At 37.1% G+C, this 20230-nt stretch overlaps 1 protein-coding gene across 9 annotated transcripts in view; it reads right to left on the reverse strand.

Annotated features, from left to right (window-relative positions):
• Positions 1-20230, reverse strand: part of LOC101738505 (facilitated trehalose transporter Tret1) — a 64427-nt gene that overhangs the window by 21733 nt on the left and 22464 nt on the right. For 2 of the 9 annotated variants that reach the window (XR_009974365.1, XM_038013754.2), the window contains exon 1: positions 6900-7226. The exons of 5 other annotated variants lie outside the window; for them this stretch is intronic. Coding sequence is in view for 2 of the 4 variants with exons in the window: in XM_038013754.2 (XP_037869682.1) it covers positions 6900-6962 (63 nt within the window). In the remaining 2 variants the exon portion in view is untranslated. Of the gene's footprint in view, positions 1-1711; positions 1932-6899; positions 7227-20230 lie in introns of those variants that run through there. 2 more of the 9 variants (XM_038013750.2, XM_038013756.2) reach the window with 2 other exon arrangements.

A 20230-nucleotide genomic window follows, 5' to 3' on the forward strand; every position in this document is an offset into this window, starting at 1 on the left:
CGCGGACCCCCATTAATTGAATAATTAGGCGGTTGTAAATTCAATTTGATGGATAGGTATTAGGGCAATTAACACAGTAGCTACACGAAACTAGACACAATATTTTGATCAGGTTCGTTTTTAAAAGCGAATAGAAAATATTATACATAGGGTCGGATTTAAACTTAATGCCGCTCCTGGGCACCGAAAAAAAATCCGGCCCAATACTGGAATTTTACCTAAGCTTATAGCTTTTATATTTTATTTTTCAAAATTAAAATATCTACATATAATAATTTATTGCGGAAACTTTATCATATGTCATATATCCCAAAAATATAAATAAATATTTGTTTTTTTCCTAACAATTATAAATTTTGACTAAGGGTGACTCATAATTATATTATAAAAAAAAAAACGATTTAAATTTCTTTAATTACAGAAAATAGAAAAATCGATTATTATTTTAAATCTCCAAGGAAATAAATTGATTTTTTTTATTGCCTTTGTAGGCAGACGAGCATACGGCCCACCTGATGGTGAGTGGTTACCGTCGCCCGTGGCCTTCAGCAATGCCAGGGGCAGAGCCAAACCGCTGCTTACAAATCATTTTGATTATTATTTTTTACCAAAAGTGCCAAAATTGTAATTCACAAATAATGGATAGATTGAATTTCTTGAATTATCAATTAAAAAGAAAATTATTAATTATTAGAATTAATAAATTATATTGTGCAATCTTGATAAGACTAAAAAAAAAAGTTTACTTTCAAAAATTTGCCGCCCTAAAAAATTTGCCGCCCTGGGCACTTGCCCCGACTGTCCCTAGTGTAAATCCACCACTCGAATATATTAAGTGTATAATCTATGTCCACCACTGATTGTAGGTACAACATGTTTTAATATTAGTAAAAATCGACAAAAAAGGCTTCAAAATGCTAGCATTTTTTTTTTGGATATTAATTCATTTATCTCGTCAAGGCCACGAAGATGTCGCAGACGTCAAAGTCAAATCAAAAATAGGCAAAGAAATAAAGTCAAACGGCTTTAATATTTACAGAAGTGTTTAGGTATGAACGTTGATCGTTGCTAGTTGCAACATTCATTGTTATAACTGCAATGGAATTTTACGATACCTCTTGCTTAGGGCAACAGGCTATTATCGGTCAGTTTTACTGTTCTTCGTGTACTTAATTATCTTAAAAAAGTTATCATTAAAAAGAGTTCTCTTTGTGCGAGTAGCAAATATGCGTAATATGTACAAAATTTTACTGTTTTACTGTAAGAGGGGCATAAATCTTTTATTTGAGGGTAGCCTCAGTATTTTGAGAGAAAATACGAAACCAGTAAAGTGATACATACTTAATAAATATATGCTCTTATAAGAGTCGTAACTATGTAGTTTGTATCATAGGTATTTTTATTTCCATATATTATAGAATTGATGATACAGTCTGTATATAATTCGAATGATATTAATATTATGTTATGGTAGTTGTTCAACTTAAAACATACTAACAGGCTCCTGTTCATAGCAAGGCATACAAAGTTATTTCTTTCAGTTTTACGTCTAATTTTATACTCATTTTACGATCGTCTTCATTATCAATATTGCATTGCATTAAATTTATTTTACTGCACAAACATTTTAAAAATATAAAAGGTAAGACTATGTGCAGATTAAAGTTAATTGAAAATAATACACAATTCGCATAAAGAATACAAAACTCACCAAAAATATTGAACAAGTAGGTACGGTACATAGATGTTTCACGAAAATTAAAAAAAGCCCTTTTCGGCCAGAGAAATTCTCGTGTTTCAAATTAAGTACATATTCGAACTATTTTTAATATTTCGATGTTTTCTATTTCACGTCAGGCAAAGGCTGCCAGATAGGCGGCCTATTTTCCTGAATAACGCTAGCGCACTGACCGGCTCGCGTACTCTCTGCACTCCAAGAAAATATGTGACAGTGGTATGACGCATTAATACATTACTTTATCGCCATACCGGCTTATTTTATTTCGATAATATGTAAAACACTCAAAAGAATTCTGCTTAATAATACATAATAGCGTCATAATATGCATAACACAAAACGTAAAAGAAATACACATTTTACAAAGAACAAACTTAAATGCTTGTTTGTTTCCAAATAAAACACATGTTATGTTTCTTATTTTCTTAGAAGCTAAACGATCCCACATAACCGAAATCACGTGGCTAAATACATCAAATATATAATAAGCCAAAAAGAAAGAAAAAAAAAACCGAAATCAGAAGACATCAGAGTATACCATAAGATTTTAATTGATTGTTTATTTTTAATTCCAAACAAAAAAGGTTCACAGAATTTGATGGTTTTCACTATGGTATTAAGAAATGACAAATTAAGTTTAACTCTATGTTTTATTTTCATATTCGAACATAAACAATACAAGGTATAATTAGAAAGTACATCGACTTAAATGATGCTAAGCATAAATAGGGTGTGCTTCGTTTAAATAGGTTTACAACCAAAAAATTTGCATTCTTAAATAGAATCGTGTTTTGTTTGTTTTCGAATATTTTAAAATATATTAGGTAATTCTCGTTTGGCTTTAAATTCATACCTTTATACCTATAAGGATTTCTAAGCTAGCGGTTTTTAGGTTTAGGTTATGCGGTATAAAATTTAACACACTATTACTGAGCTATAATAATATACGTATCTAATAAGTAGCCATTCACCTATGGCGTGACTACGTTCACTCAAAATTAACACAAACCTAGTATACTACTTAATAAGGGTTCTGAAGACTACAAATAAGGGTAATTAAACTCGGAAATCAAAAAATATTAATCACGAAATGAAAAAAAAAACAAAGTTGATTTATTTTTTTGTGACGCGACGGAAATAAATTCATTCACTCAAAGAGTTATAGAATACTAGCTGACCCGGCAAACGTTGTTTTGCCATATATGTATAAGATTTCTAGGGAATTTCTAGTGTAGAACAAATAAAAAATAACAAAACCAAATTCAACCACATAATGCATCATTATAACAAAAAAAATTGTCCAAAAAATAAAAAAAAGAATGTCAGGGGTGAACCCTTATTACTTAGAGGTATGAAAAATAGATAGTAGCCGATTCTCAGACCTACTGAACATGCATATAAAATTTCATAAAAATCCATCAAACCGTTTCAAAGGAGTATGGTAACTAACATTGTGACACGAGAATTTTATATATAAGATTATCATTTTGTCTTTTATCCAGAGTTTAAATTTCGAGGTATATTTCCATTATAAATTAAAAGCATGCATATTCTACCACGTCTGCTAATTTGCTGCCGCGAAGAAATGTCAATGAGCGAAGTGCGAACAAAGCAATTAGATTCACACAATCATTGCCGCGGCCGACCTCTAAACATAAAAGTCTCGATTTTGTCTTAAAAATGACAAATATAAATTTTCCGCATCCGATTCTAAAACGAGCAATGAAAAACGAATTGATTAGTTTTTACTCGAGAATGCAAATTAGTTAATCAATGTTTGTTTTAATTTTAAGATTTAAATTAAATTTTCTGACAAACGTTTGTCTATGGAATTAGCGTTTTGACTATTATTTTCTTTATAAAAAAAATTCTATTAGATATGAATTTCATTTTAATTCTCCTATAAACGACCAGAATCGGCTGTCGTTTGAATAAAAAAAAATGAATATATTAAAACATGAAGTTCGATAAGGTATATTTATTTATCTGACTAAAACACGCTTATTCATGCTTAATGAGGCATTTTGAACTGCGCAATCTGATTTAGATATTAATCTTTCAAATTTCAAAACGGATACATACGTCTTGTCGAGTTGACGACAAATCGTAGCTTTTAGATCGCATACCTACTGAAGATCTGCCGTTCGTATTTTGATTTAGATAAAAAAACATTCAGTTTGATATTACTAATGTAATATAATATAGTCAAAGAATTTGTAGATTAATTAATAATGAACATCTCTAACGAACCTATTCTATGAAAAATGACCAAAGCACTTTTTTCTTTGATAATATTCAAGTTGAAATTAGGTTTTTCCTTTGACAAAAGGTAAAGGCTACGCCACAGTCTTATAGGCAGGTCATAGGCAGACGCGTATACATAATGCTTAAGTAGGGTAGGACTCTCACGAGATAATCAATGGTCCCTTTGTTATGGGTCTCCTCTGTGTGTCGGTTTTTGGACCGGCAAAGGATCACTAAAAATCGATGTGTTATCTGGCGTCTTTAGAAAGTGCGATTATGACCACACTCTCTAACTCAGGTTATTTCGGGGTTTCGGATCGCTTCTCGACCGGGACGCCCTCCGCGGAAGGCGTCACATTCCCCCGACTGTCTTGGTTGAGTTCTGTCTCAACCGAGATTTGAACACGGATACCTGATCGGCAGGTTTCAATCGATAGGACTTAGACATGCACCGCCTCCCGCCCCTAAGGCGTGCGACCCAAAAAACCGTGTGTGCTGAGATAGACCCCACATAGTTTTATCATACGTTTTTAAAAGTCGACTATAAAGTAGGTACGTGTGGAAAGTTACAGTGCATTCACAATTCGGTTCACGTTATCTAACTTTGAGGATCAAATGACACAGATAATAAAATGAATGTTCATCAATGAGAGAAAAATTGAGTCAAATTAATTTCCCTTTATTTTTTCGCGACGAAGGGCTCGGCGAGTAAACTAACCCACAGACAGCCTACAGAGTTTCTCGGCGGATCTTCTCAGTGGGTCACGTTTCCGATCCGGTGGTAGATTCTGCGAAGCACGGCTCTTGCTAGGGTTCGTGTTAGCAACGTGGTCAGGTTTGAACCCTGCGAGCTACTACTTCGGTGAAACTAGAATAACCCCTTGAGGTTACTAGAATAGGTAGGAAAAAAATTGTTTGTTGAACGAAGTAACTATACTGATATCTTAGAACTTATATCTCAAGGTGGGTGGCGCATTTATGTTGTAGATGTCTATTGGCCCCAGTAACCACTTAACACCAGGTGGGCTGTGAGCTCGTCCACTCATCTAAGCAATAAAAAAAAGAAGTGAAACAAAACAAAAGTATCTGTTAAAACGATTCTTCACCAAATAATCGTACGTAAATAGTGGGGTCCCACAACCCTGATTGTTTCTGTCGCGACGCAACCTTGCTTTCCGAGTCGTAGGGTGGGACACTTACCTTTTTTTTTATATCCTACCTAAGCTGGTAGCCTAGAGAGGCTATTCCAGCGTAACCGTAACTAGTAGGTGAGCTCATGGGGCTCAAACCTGACGACGATGCTAACACGAACCCTAGCAAGAGCCGTGCTTCGCAGAATCTACCACCGGATCAGAAACGCAACCCACTGAGAAGATCCGGCGAGAAACTCAGTGGGCTGTGTCTGAGAGTTAATTTATTCATCGAGCCCTTCGTCGCAAGCGACGGGTTCGACGAGAACGGTGACCGGTGCTTGAAGTACCTAGAAGCACCGTTAGTGGATCGGGGGGATCCGAGATGACGTGTTTTGGGTGACGTCGACTGCTTTCCATTCTGTCCGCAGGATCGGGAATGTGACACTTACCGGATCCAATCTTACACTACCGGATCCATTCTCGGTGCTTTTAGGTCCCTTAAGCAGAGATAACCGTCCTCGTTGAACTCTTCGATTACGAGATATGAGTTCTAAGGCCTCAGTTTGTATAGTACAACGACTGCCCCACCCTTCAAGCCGAAATGCATTACTGCTTCACGGTATTTATAGGCAGATAGCCTACCTGTGCGGACTCACAAGACGTCCTACCACCAGTAATTAGACAAATTATAATTTTGCGGGTTTAATTTTTATTACACGATGTCATTCCTTCACCGTGGAAGTCAATCGTGAACATAAATGTCAAGTACGTATTTCATTAGAAAAGTTGGTAGGTACTCGCCTGCGGGATTCGAACACCGGTGCATCGCAAGATACGAATGCACCGGACGTCTTATGCTTTACGTCACAACGACTTCAAGATTCTGCGATTCTACGAATTACTGCTCTTGCTAGGGCTAGTGTTCGTCCTACACGTCCGGGCGTAGCTGGAATAGCCCCTTAGACTACCAGCGAATAGGTAGGAAAAGGTGGGGCAGTCATTACACTATACGACTTAGACTTCGCGGCTCAAAGTGAGTGTTGGCGTTCACGATGTGATGTCTAGGATCTCAGGAATCCACTCAACACTAGAGCCGTGAGTACGCTCAAATATGTAATAATAATAAAACGAAATAGATTCTTACGTCTAATTTATTATAAAAAAAAATTCTCTTTTCTGATTCTAACCTATCCACCACAGAAGAAAGAACAGTATATAAATACCAGACCTCAAAATTACTCGAAACGTCAAAAATAATGAACGCGAGATTAGACCGTCAAAGTTGTTAATTTAAGATTAATTAATATTAATCTAATAAAATCAATTAAACCGATGAAAGAGTTGCCCAGAGGGAAAAAACAAATGGTTTTGTAAATGTACATTTGTTTTCAAAAGTTTATTGAATTCATATTTCCACTTTGGTTTTAAAATTATAAATTATGTAATTATTTATTCAAATGTGTCAATTTCAAGTTATAAAAAAATAATATGGTGTTGTAATTTTAGTTTTTTACTGATTTCGTAAATTGCTCATCATTAGATCATTTTTACTGTTTCTGTAAATTTCAAATAAACTATTCCGTGGCCCAGAGGTGTTTGTTCTTTTTGCTATTAAGCTTGACAGTTCACTTTAAACCACAACCCCAGTTACCCATCTTCAAAATTTAAAAAACGAATTTGGAAGAGCTGAGAAATTACACGAATCACGAAAGGCATTTTTCCGAGAACAACAAAATGGCCGGCTCACCCTACATTAATATATCAAAACAATACAATCTACTCACATCAGTGTAAAAATCATTCGGAACACTTTTCATTGTAACTAAAACCGGATCCATTTGCACCATTTTCTTTTGTTATCAAAAAAACCAAACTATGTACACAAAATTCAATTCAAAAATGACTTTTCTCGAGGTCAATTCACATTTGAAGTCCACGCGACTTGACGCGACACTGGACACAAAAATTAAACTTGATCGCTTTTATAGTCAAGGATTATGTTCCCATGTTTTTCCTTGAACATTTTGTCTTATAAATATCAAAGACTCTTGTTGTATCGCTGCTTTATTAAAAACAAGTTATTTTGGAGCCTTGAGGGCTTTATCTAATTGTAGGTATTTTGCAAATGTCAATTAATATTGACCAGACAGCGATGGCGAGGATATGAATTCGTGAATTCCCATATTTCTGATACTGAAATTCTTCTTAATAGAGTTAAATACTAACATTTAACGCTTTAGTTGAACTAATAAAGCTAATAAATTGTTTTTAATAAAGCAGTGATACAACAAGAATCTTTGAAAATATCATAAGACAAAATGATCAAGGAAACTTTTTTATTTTTCATTGCTTAGACGGTGAATGAACTCACGACCCGTCCGTTGTTAAGTAGTTACGGGAACCCAAAGATAACGTAATTACAATCACCCGCCATGAGACATGAGCTCTAATTCTCTGTTCTATAGTACAACAGCTGTCCCACCCTTCAAAACGAAATGCATTACAGCTTCACGGCAGGAATTAACAAGGTAATTGTACCTAAAAGACGCCTAAACAAAACCAACTGTAATTAGGTAAATAATATATTACGTATATGATATATGATTTTAAATATATTTCGCTTATATCATAGATAATTCGAATATGAATGCACCGGGCTTCATATCCTTTAGACCACAAGGATTTCAAAGGTAGCTAGTAGTAACACTTTATACTTTAAAACTATATGGTATAACGGCACTGACTGTCTTACCTATTTTTGTCGCCAACTATTTAACTCTCTATCTAACTCTAAACCGGGAGAATTCTATCAAGTCAGAGACAAGTCTATCTGTAATTACTAAAGTAATTAGTAAGTCGCAAGAATTGTGCCGAAAGATTGTACTAACGACGCTATTGCCTTTTTGGGAGACCGTAGAATGACATGAATACCGCCATCCAAAAACATTTAGTCGAGGAATCATTCTGTTTTCTCGAACAATGGCTGTCTCATCCTTCAAACTGTAATGCGGATGGACGACGTAAAGAAAGAGGCACTGGATAAGTGTGTTGAAGAATCTATATTTCACTTAGATTTTCTAATCTTCTGTATCGATATTTTTTATAATGTTTTATTGCTTACGTTGGTGAACGAGCTCACGGCTCACCTGGTGTTAAGTGGTTTCCGGCGCCTACAGCGTAAATACCGCCACCTACCTTGACATATAAGTTCTAAGGTCTCAGTTTGTACAACGTCTACCCCGCCCTTCAAACCTAAACGCATTACTGCTTCACGGCAGAAATAGACAGGGTGGTGGTACCTAACCATGTGGACTCACAAGACGTCCTACCACCAGAAAATATAACGAACGATCCTTCCAGCGATGCGTAACTTTCACTGGTATCCATATAAAATATCGCCTCCTGTCCTATCCTAGGCCTATCGCCCTATCCATATAAAATATCCAGCCTCGCAAAAGCCGCAACCAAGCAATAAGACATACATAAGCACGACCACTCCGCCAGCAGTGTACTACTGAGAAGAAGAAGATATAAAATATAATAGCATTTATGGCTTTGTTAATGGTTTTAGTGAATAATTCCGACAAATGGGTGTATTCAGTGTCGTATTTCGCGATAGATACAGCGACGCGTGGCCGGGCTTATCTAGTTGTTTTTACTGTGTATTTGCTTAATTAATAGGCGAGGTAACGGTCCGCCTATTGTCAAATATTGGCTATGGCCAATTTACACCATGACGTGGATACCGATGACAGTTTTCAAAGACATAATTCGAAATCTCCGGGCTCACCAGCAAACCGAAACAAAAGTTTCATAATTTTTTTTTGTTGCTAGATGGGTGGACGAGCTCGCAGCCCACCTGGTGTTAAGTGGTTACTGGAGCCCATAGACATTTACGACGTAAATGCGCCACCCACCTCGAGATATAAGTTCTAAGGTCTCAAGTATAGTTACAACGTCTGCCCCACCCTTCAGACCGAAACGCATTACTGCTTCACGGCAGAAATAGGCAGGGTGGTGGTACCACCCGTGCGGACTCACAAGAGGTCCTACCACTAGTAATTACGCAAATTATAATTTTGCAGGTTTGATTTTTATTACACGATGTTATTCCTTCACCGTGGAAGTCAATCGTGAACATTTGTTGAGTACGTATTTCATTAGAAAAATTGGTACCCGCCTGAGATTCGAACACCGGTGCATCGCTCAACATGAATGCATCGGACGTCTTATCTGTTAGGCCACGACAACTTATAAAACTTATTTATGCAGACTTATTTATGCATAATACACAAATATAAAGACTGCTGGTGGTTTAACGTCTTTTGTAGTATCACCAATCTGGTCATTTCTGCCGCAGTAATCGGCTTCGATTCGGTTTCGGGTCGTGGTGCCGTTGTATTGCAAAACTGAGACTGATAATTCATGTCTGAAGGTAGGTGGTGGTATTTACGTTGTTGATGCTTATGAGCAGCGGTAACCACTCGACACCGGTTAGGCCGTGAGCTCCTTCACTCATCTAATCAATAATTTTAACAACAACAATAATATAGGAACGTAACAGGTCTGACGCATCAAATGGGTAAATCAAAACACGTTTTTTTAGACTCTGCTTCAACGTCTGCCAATGTTTCGAAGGCTACATATAATTCAGACGTAGATTTTAAATCGGCCCACGTTTTTACCCGCTACTATTTAGTCATTAAATACGAAATAGTTTAATGGTTTGTTTGTTTATTAAACAAAATCACGTTCCGGTATTCTAAGGCAAAGGCACGTGTCGTGATCTAGATTATGACAATTTCATACGTTTGTGTATTCTTATAATGTATTACTCTAGTCAAATTACTGGTGGTAGGAACTCTTGTGAGTCCGCACGGGTAGATACCACCGCCCCGTCTATTTCTGCCGTGAAACAGTAATGCGTTTCGGTTTGAAGGGTGGGGCAGCCGTTGTAACTATACTGAGACCTTAGAACTTACGTCTCAAGGTGTGTGGCGCATTTACGTTGTAGATATCTATGGGCTCCAGTAACCACTTAACACCAGGTGGGCTGTGAGCTCGTTCACACATCTAAGCAATAAAAAAAATGTAATTTTTAGTCGTCAGTCGCAGCGTTTCGACTATTGCTGTCAGACAGCATCGATGTTTTAAAATCTGGATTAGTGTAATAAAAGAAAAGATCGGATCATTTAATTTAGCAAAAGTTAATTTAGGTAGTTTCGACTCAATATAATTTTTGTATAATATTATATTTTTGTAAAGTACTAGATTTTACATGGGGCTTCGCTTGCGTTACTGTAGGAAAAAAAAATCCCACGAGAATTTGACTGTGTTATGGATGAAAGGTAGCGTATGCATCTCTTATGTACCTTTGACTGAAGATGATGACTTCACTATGATCGGCAAAGAAGCTAATAGGTGAAAGTGTATCAAACAAACTCATTATCGCATATACTTATATATTACAATAGTATACATTATTATAGCAATTTTTTTATTGTATACCGTAGCACCTAGACACCCCCTTGAAATTCCAGTTAGATAGGTACTTTAAGTATAAACTACTGTGTATTTTTGCAACAATATATTTTCTTGTAAGGTTACGCTGCCAGACACAACACAACACCGCCTTTCACGGCAAATAAAATGTTGCAGTTGTTAAAAAGTTCAGTCGACAATGTATCTGCAGAAGACTGCTGAAATGTGGTAACGAAATGCAGAAAACTAATGGAAGAAGATTAGGAGCGGGGCGTCCGATTTGATAATATTTGCGAACAAGAGTAAGAGTTTATAATTTTACAAGATTATTTTAGCGATTCAGAAACTGATTCAAATCTGGATTTGGGGTCTACTCATTTAAGAGATAAATGTATTTTATGTTAAATTATTCGTTTAGTTTAGTAACGTTTGTAATTAAATTAAATCCATTTATATGTTACATTAGCATAGATAATAGTAAGAAACGTCGATTTTTTTTATATCCTGGAAACCCTAGGAATGTCAGTTTGACATATGTTGCAGAGATCAAGCATGGATCAAGCCACTGAAGTAAGGTCTATGGATCAAGCTATCTTTTAAGAAATCTATGCGATGTCGTTATTGCCAGCGCCGAGTTTATTGACGTGTCCATGATCATGGTCAAGGCAGGACAAAGGTGAACGTTTTATTTATGCAACTCTCGACGATGTATCTCTGTGTATTTATTTCTGTGTATTTCTGTGTATTTATTGTGTTCGTGAATTTGAAATAAAATACACTTACTTCCAGTGTCTTACTGTGTTTTAAAAGTTCATACATAGTTTCGTACATTTTTTATTACACTCGCGCGCGCTAGACATAAAGTACTTAACATGTCGATACATAAAATCAAACGAATATGAATGTACATAAATATAAATATTATAACGTACTTATTTTGTATGAAGATTTTGTTATTTATTCGAAATTATTAATTAAAAAATAACATTTTTTAACTGTGTAAGATACGAATGTACGAGTGTTGCGAATAAATAATATCCCAGCCTCAGATCGTTACGAAACACCGCATTGTTCTGACTTCCAATACGCTTTCTGATAACTTCTAGAAGGAACGAACATCATGTAATAAAAATCAAAACGTCACAGTATAGTAATTTGCATAATTACTGTGACGCGACCACACCGCTGTTTATTCCTAATCATATCTTCATGTTTGAAGAGTGGAACAGAATTCGAAAATAATTAAATTATTGTACTGTCATCAGTACTTGATAAGTTTTTTGTTGATTCATCTCGGTGATTCCGAATCGGTAATGATAATGATAATTAAACAATAATGTGTCACATTGATTCGTAAAAATAATATGCTGTTTTCAGTAAGCGATTTCTTTGAAGTACCTAGTTATTTTAAAACGTGTTAATTTATATATTTTATTTTTTATTGCCCTTGTAGGCAGACGAGCATACGGCCCACCTGATGGTGAGTGGTTACCGTCGCCCATTGACTTCAGCAATGCCAGGGGCAGAGCCAAGCCGCTGCCTACCAAAAGTTATTATAAAGCAAGAAGAAAGTATTTTTCGAAATACTATATGCGGCTGACATTACTAGTGTTCTTCTCTAGTTGGACTATAGGTTACGGTACTCATCGTTTAAGTACACCCAGGAAATCTTAAATACTAGTTTTTTTTTTAAATGAAAGGATTACTAGTGGCCCCGGGGCCTTTCCAGTTTCATCAGGACAGTTGAGCGAACAAAGGCTCAGTAGGGAATGGATTTGCTAACATCCATTGAGCCCCTCCGGAGATCAAACTCAAGGGTAGCTGCTTCGCGAATGATTCTCGAAATACTAGATATTCGTCATTTTGAAACTAAGCAGAAATAGCCTTTTTTTCTACCTATTCTAGTAACCTCGATGGGTTATTCTAGATTCACCGAACTAGTAGGTGAGCTCACGGTTCAAACTGAGAGAATTGCTAACACTAGCCCTAGCAAGAGCCGTGCTTCGTAGAATCTACCACCGGATCGAAAACGCGACTCACTGAGAAGATCCGGCGAGAAACTCAGTGGGCTATGTCTTAGGGTTAATTTACTCGCCGAGCTCGGCGTCGTCGCCGTCGCCGTCGCTTGCAACGAAGGGCTTGACAAATAAATTAACGAAATAAGCGAAACACGAGTCTTGCTAGGGTTCGTGTTAGCAACGTGGTCAGGTTTGGGCCTCACGAGCTCACCTACTAGTTAAGGTTACGCTGAAATAGCCTCTCAAGGCTATCAGTTTAGGTAGGAATAAAAAAAAAGATGACCGTTGCTAGGGGTACCTAAAAGCACCGTTAGTGGATCGAGAGTAGAAACAGCCTTAACAATCGAGCGATTGATTCGAATGACGCTATCAACGCGAGAGTGGTTGAAATCGATTATCATGAAAAGTGCTCTCATATAACATGAGTGCCGACATTTTTACGAGGAAAACCTCCTTGTATAAATCATTATCAGTACTTCGGTTAATCCGGAACTACACTGCTAAGTCAGACATGCGTCACAATAACCTACGTGCTCACACACATTCGCGTTTTACATCTACAAGACGATAAACACGTTGAGTCTAGAAGGTCGTATGTTCAAAACCGGCTTAACATAAAATCAGCTTTGCAATCGAGGAACGTAATGCGGTTTTCGTATTCACACAAACGGGACATGCGTTCTTTTAATATGCTAATGCATGAATAATAAATACGTGAAGTGTATTATAACGTGGTTCCCCCCGATACGATCATCACAGGAAAATACTAAAATGTTATTGCGTTTCGATGGAAATCTATTCAATTTTGAAAATCACAGATGTCACAGAAATAAAGACTGTTTTTCAATGAAATTATGTGGCCGCGAGCGTCGCCGCGTCGTACGGATATGCAAACCAAAGCACAAACACGATTTAGGCGAGTCATTTTTGATTATAAAGTGAATATCTACGGATAATTTATACTTATACGAGTAAGACAGACTCACACAATTTATGGATAGCGTTTTGGTATTAAGTGGTCACCATGCCAATCCACCTTCAGACATAAAGTCGTAATCTGAAATACACTTGACACAGGTGGTAGGACCCCTTGTGAGTCCGCACAGGTAGGCACCATCACCCTGCCTATTTCTGCCGTAAAGCAGTAATGCGTTTCGATTTGAAGGGTGGAGCAGCCGGGAGTCCAACACTCATATAAATATTAGCCTATCCATTAAGTACATCTATTGTCTACGTGGATACCAAGTTTCAAGTCAATCGGATGCATGATTCAGTAGTTATAACGGACATCCGTAAAAATCATTGTAGAATTATATTAGTATAGATTCCTCAAAATTTGGAGCTCAAGGTTGAGCCCGTGAGCTCACCTACCAGTCCGCACGAAGTTTACCAATGATTAAGTAGAAGAAAAAAATACATATTACAAAATGCAACTTACATTTGCGAAATTTTAATGATAACATTATTGATTTTCCAAAAAAAAGTGAGTCAATCGCTGCAACCTCGAAATATTGTTTTGACAAAAAAAAATCAAGGTAATGTTTGTATTGATATCTTACTTTTATCAATTTCAATCTCAATTCAATATTTGAAAGTCATTGAAGAAATTATGTAATCAATAAAAATTCAATTGTTATAGATTAAAATATGATTTAACGCCATCTATCGAATCATCTGGACATCAAGTTTGAATTTATCGTCAATTTATCAATGCCGATCCATCCACACTGATAATCCATCCACCTGGCAGATACATTCTTGCGAGACTGGAAATAAATATGTACATATAATAAACGAATTCGAAGTCTAAGTCTTCCGGCACTGTTTTTAATTGAAATTAAATTGTAAATTAGTTTTATAATATAGTATTAAGTCAGTAAAATAGGCGACGAATGTTGCCCAAGGTGCTTTTCCACTGCACTTAACCCATAGACACAGCCCACTGAGTTTCTCGCCGGATCTTTTCAGTGGGTCGCTTTTCCGGTGGTAGACTCTGCGAAGCACATCTCTTGCTAGGGCCAGTGTTAGCAACACTCCGGTTAGAGCCCCGTGAGCTCACCTACACGCTAGGGTAACGTTTGAATAGCCTCTCAAAGCTATAGGTAGGGAAAAAAACGGCACTTTCTGCTGTTAAATTTTCTGTATCTAGGCTCAATTCTTCCAACTTCAATAGCAACACAAACGATCTTACTTTTTAACACATGAATCGGTGAACAAGCTCACGATTAATCTGGTGTTAAGTGGTTATTGTCGTAGGTACTGCCTTACGGTAGCTTGTGGCTTACGGTAGTATCAAGACAGAACCTCAGTTCCCATGAAGCAATTATGTTATCAGAGACAAATCACACACATCTGGCCCCAAACTTGGATTCTATCTACTGTGGGAACCAGAGACTGATAGACGTACCTACTCATACACATTTAAATAAATATATGTTTGCATATTAAATACTCAGAAAAAGAGCAAAAGAACTTCGTCACGAAATGTTCATCACATTAGTTTGCGCGTTTACCAAAAGCGAGAACCGAATCCACGATCCTCGGGCCAATAGTCACGGGCGCTAACTTCTGTGCCACTTAATAAATACCGACAAAAATAGAAAAGTCCCATCACTTTGTTGAGATAAAATACTTTAAGCGATAAAAATATGTTTAAATAAAAATGGAATATTCATACACATATTTTGTTTTTATCTTTCGGTATATTAAACATAATACGAAGCAATAACGAGAGACAATAGTATGAAATGAAAACATATTATATTTCTTTCACGTTATTTAAAACAAAAGGGCGTTTGTATTTTTTTTTATTTACAAAATGTCTCTTTAATTAGCACGTATCGAAAACGTGTCTCTGTAATAATATCTTTCGTGAGATGCATACAAATGCGCACTGCAACGAATCGATGAGAAACATCTATAATATATTAATACGTGAAGCAAAAACTTTGTATCCCTTTTTACGAAAATTGCGCGGACGGTAGAGTATGAAATTTTCCACACTTACAGAGAATATAGAGAAGAAGTGCACAATGCTAATATTTTTTTAAAATAATGCATAAAAGATACATTAAATCAATAAAGAAAACATTACACACACTACATACCATGTATATGACGCACACACGCATACACATTATTTATTGTCAAACTTTTTTTTTTGACGTCTGTTGTGAAATTGAGAATAGATTAAATATTGTTTGTCTTTATTAATATTTTTTATAGTGTAGCCTTGGCGAAATTTGTGATTATAGAAGTATAAAATATAATCATAATAGTGTACAAACTTACAATTCCAATTAATTAAAGTCGAATTTCGACTACTGGGGACCTCTAGTTTAAATTAAAAGATCGCGTCAGTTTATTGACAGCTTGATGCTTACTCGGTATGTTATAATATTTCAAGGCTTACTGGTGGTAGGACCTTAGACCACAGGGTTTTGTGAGTCCGCACGGGTAGGTACATATACCACCACCCTGCCTATTTCTGTAGTGAAGCAGTAATACGTTTCGGTTTGAGGGGCGGGGCAGCTTTTGTAACCATTCTGAGACCTTAGAACTCATATGGATGGCTGCCTTTACGTTGTAGATGTCTATGGGCTGTAAACTCGTCCACCCATCTAAGCAATAAAAAAAATAACACCGGCACTGTGTGAAATGTCCTTCTTCAAACTAGTTTTTAGAAGAATACCTTACAGTCAGTGCTTCCTGGCCACTTTAAGCCACAAACTATTTCCCCAACGTCATCCACAGTAATAGTTTCCTTAACTTATTTAATGTTTACAGAAACCTTGTCCCAAAAACGACAAATCATAGTCCTCGGAAACACTAAGTAAGTCGTCGTGGCCTAAAGGATAAGACGTCCGATACATTCGTGTTAAGCGATGCATCGGTGTTCGAATCTCAAGCGGGTATCATTTTTTGTAATGAAATACGTACTCAACAAATGTTCACGATTGACTTTCACAGGAATAACATTGTGTAATAAAAATCAAACCCGCAAAATTATAATTTGCGTAATTCTAGAGAAACCATGTCAGCGTCGCCGGGCTAGTAGGTGAGCTCACGAGGCTCAAACCTGATGATGTTGCTAACACGAACCCTTGCAAGAGCCGTGCTTCGCAGAATCTACCACCGGATCGGAAACGCGACCCACAGAGAAGATCCGGCGAGAAACTCAGTGGGCTGTGTCTGTGGGTTAACTTACTCGTCAAGCCCTTCGTCGCAAGCGACGGGTTCGACGAGAACGATGACCGGTGCTTGAGGTACCTAAAAACACCGTTAATGGATCGGGAGGATCCGAGATGACGTGTTTTGGACGACGTCGACTGTTTACCACTTGGTCCGCCGGATCGGCTATGTAGTTACTGGTGGTTATTGAGTGATGCCACTATACCACGGTAGCTTTTAATTATTACATTTTATTCATTTCATACAAAAAGGGAATCTAAATATTGTCATGGTTAAGTAATTTAAAGATGCAGATCGCGCACAAGCGAGTTCTTATAGCCTTGACATAGACATTGTGACGTTTGCAACATCACTAGTCTGATGACGTCGGGGACAATGGCGTACTTTATGTATACAACTATTTACATGTATCTTCTTCGGTTTTTGCTACTCGAAGACACAATTAAAACGATCTTTACGGTTTAATCATAAAAGTATATTTCGCTTATCCTGATATTCCAATAATAACGAATAAAGTCTTAGCCGTCCATGTTCATGAATTTAATTGTTTCATCATCATCATCAGCCTATAGGAGTCCTGGACATAGGTCTCTCCAATTGCACGTCACTGAGCACGATCCTCGGCTTCTCTTATCCAGCTCTTGCCAGCCACCCTGCATAGAGCGTCGCTCTACCGAGCCTCACCGTCGTGACCTATGCAAGTGTAGTGTTCGCTCACGCGGCCCGCACTAACTTGAAACCCCTTCAAACCATTCAATCCCGTTTTTACAGGATAGCCGTCGGAGCCCCGTGGTTTGACAGGAATGTCGACCTTCACGACCTAGGCCTAGACTCCATCAATAAGTATCTACACTCGGCATCAATGCGCCATTTTGATAAAGAGGCACGACACGAGAACCCTCTCGTCATGCCCGCCGGTAACTACATTGCCGATCCTGCGGACCAAATGGTAAACGGTCTACATCGCCCAAAACACGTCATTTCGGATCGTCCCGATCCACTAACGGTGCTTTTAAATACTCCAAGCACCGGTCGTCGTTCTCGTCGAACCCGTCGCTTGCGACGAAGGGCTCGGCGAGTAAATTAAGCCACAGACGCAGCCCACTGAGTTTCTCGCCAGATCTTCTCAGTAGGTCGCATTTCCGATCCGGTGGTAGATTTTGCGAAGCACGGCTCTGGCTAGGGTTCGTGCTAGCAAAATCGTCAGGCTTGAGCCCCGTGAGTTTCATCTACTAGCTGGCGACGCTGACACGGTCTCTCTGGAGTCTACCTCTAGATCATCAGGTTAGGTAGGAAAAAAAAGAGTTTTAATTTGTACTTTGGTGGAACTTTTATTGAACCCCAGCGCGGAACAATAATATAACTCGCTGACTTTTGGACGAAGACTATACTACAAGGCTAACGACGACTTTAAAATTTCAAAAATAAGTTTAGTTCCAAAATTACAAATTCCGATTAGTACATAGTTTTCCAATTAAGTACAATTAAATAAATAAATAAATAAAAATAAAAAATAAAAAAAAATAAAAAAGCCTTTTATTTCTTGCTTTTCATACCAAAAAAAAATTTTCATTATTAATATGCATGCAAAATAATTCACATTTTTAAATTTATTATCCAATATTCAAAATAATTAACAAAATAATTTTTAATTGAATCTTGATTATTATTTTTTTGATTATGTACATGTTATGAGTGATAAGAAGTATTGAATTGTGTTCTTATTTTAAGAAATAATATACATAGCATTTGGAATAATTTTTACATTTAAAAGTACTAAATATTAATTTAATTGGTTAAATTAGTCAGGGTTTATTTATGTTAGCAAGAACCCTCTCAATGAAAGGTGAAGGCCTCCTCCAGAGATGACCAGTACTCTCTATTCTCTGCCGCTCGCGGCCATTGTACACCTGCTACTTTTATGATGTCATCTACCCATCGTGTAATTGGTCTACCTCTTTTCCTCTGTCCTAGTGGACCGCGCCATGATGTTGTCTTTGCGGTCCAGCGGTTGTCGCTGAGCCTCGCTACATGTCCAGCCCAACGCCATTTCAGCTTTTGTGAATAGCTGAGAGCGTCGATGGCTTTTGTTTTCTGTCTTATAGTCGTATGGCGGATCCTTTGGATTTTCTTAATTTTCAAGATGCTTCTTTCCATGCTCCTTTGACAAGATATAATTTTATTTTTTACTTTTCTGGTAAATTTCCATGTTTGACAGGCGTATGTTAATGAGGGTAGTAGGCAGGTGTTCATGACTTTCGTTTTCATCCGTATGGTCATATCGCTTTTGAGTATTTCTTTGAGACTCCAGAACTTTTTCCATGTGTTGTTGATCCTTCTCTCCACTTCCAATTCATTATTTTGTTGGTTGAATGAAACTTGCTTACCCAGATAAATGTAAGCACCGACATATGCTAAAGAAGAATTTTCAAGATATATCGGTCTTTCGATATGGTTCGTCATGATATTGGTTTTTGTTAGATTGATCTCCAAGCCTACTTTACGACTTTCTTCATGTAGAGTGTTTATCATTATTTGCAGTTGGTTAATACTTTCTGATAGCAGGGCTATGTCGTCGGCAAATCTCAAATGGCTCAAGTAACATCCATTTATATTTATGCCAACTCTTTCCCAGTTTAACTTGCCAATGATGGACTCTAGCACCGCTATGAAGATGGTCGGCGAGAGTGGGTCTCCCTGTCGTACGCCTTTTCTTATTTGTATGGGTGGCCCTGTAGTTTCCAGCTTCACTCTGCTAGTGCTGTTGTCGTAAATATTTTTTAGGACTTTTATGTAATCTAGTGGTACTTGTTGAGAGAGCAGAGTTTCCCATATAGATGAGTGAAGCAGAGAATCAAATGCTTTTTGGTAATCGATAAAGACAATGTAGAGTGGTCTGTTGAACTCTTGGTACTTTTCTATCAGCATTTCTAGTGAGTGTATGTGGTCCAGTGTTGAAAAGCCTCTTCTGAAGCCTGCCTGTTCGATGGGTTGGTATTTCTCTGTGCTTTCTTTTATTTTTTTCTCTATTATTGAGGAGAACAGTTTATATAGTGAAGGTAGTAAGCTTATCGGTCTGTAATTACTTATATTATTAGGGTCTCCTTTTTTGTACAGTAAGATGATATCAGACTCTGACCATTGACGAGGTGTATACGAGCTGTTCAGTATCTGATTAAATATTAAGTACAATTAGCATACATAAAATTGGAAACTATAGATTAGCACTCTATCTTTTTTGGTCACATACTTTTTGCTTAATTCACTGCGTCAAAGCTAATAGCAAACCAGTCTAGGTTTACTTTGGCTTTGAAGCTAAGAAGAGACGAATATTTTAATTTTAGAATGCGGTTGTAACATTTCTTGTTAATTTACGATGCTATTCCGTCATTGTGGATGACATTTATTTTTTTATTAGAAGCTTT

Source organism: Bombyx mori, chromosome 11, assembly GCF_030269925.1.
Source record: "Bombyx mori chromosome 11, ASM3026992v2".
Lineage (NCBI taxonomy): Eukaryota > Metazoa > Arthropoda > Insecta > Lepidoptera > Bombycidae > Bombyx > Bombyx mori.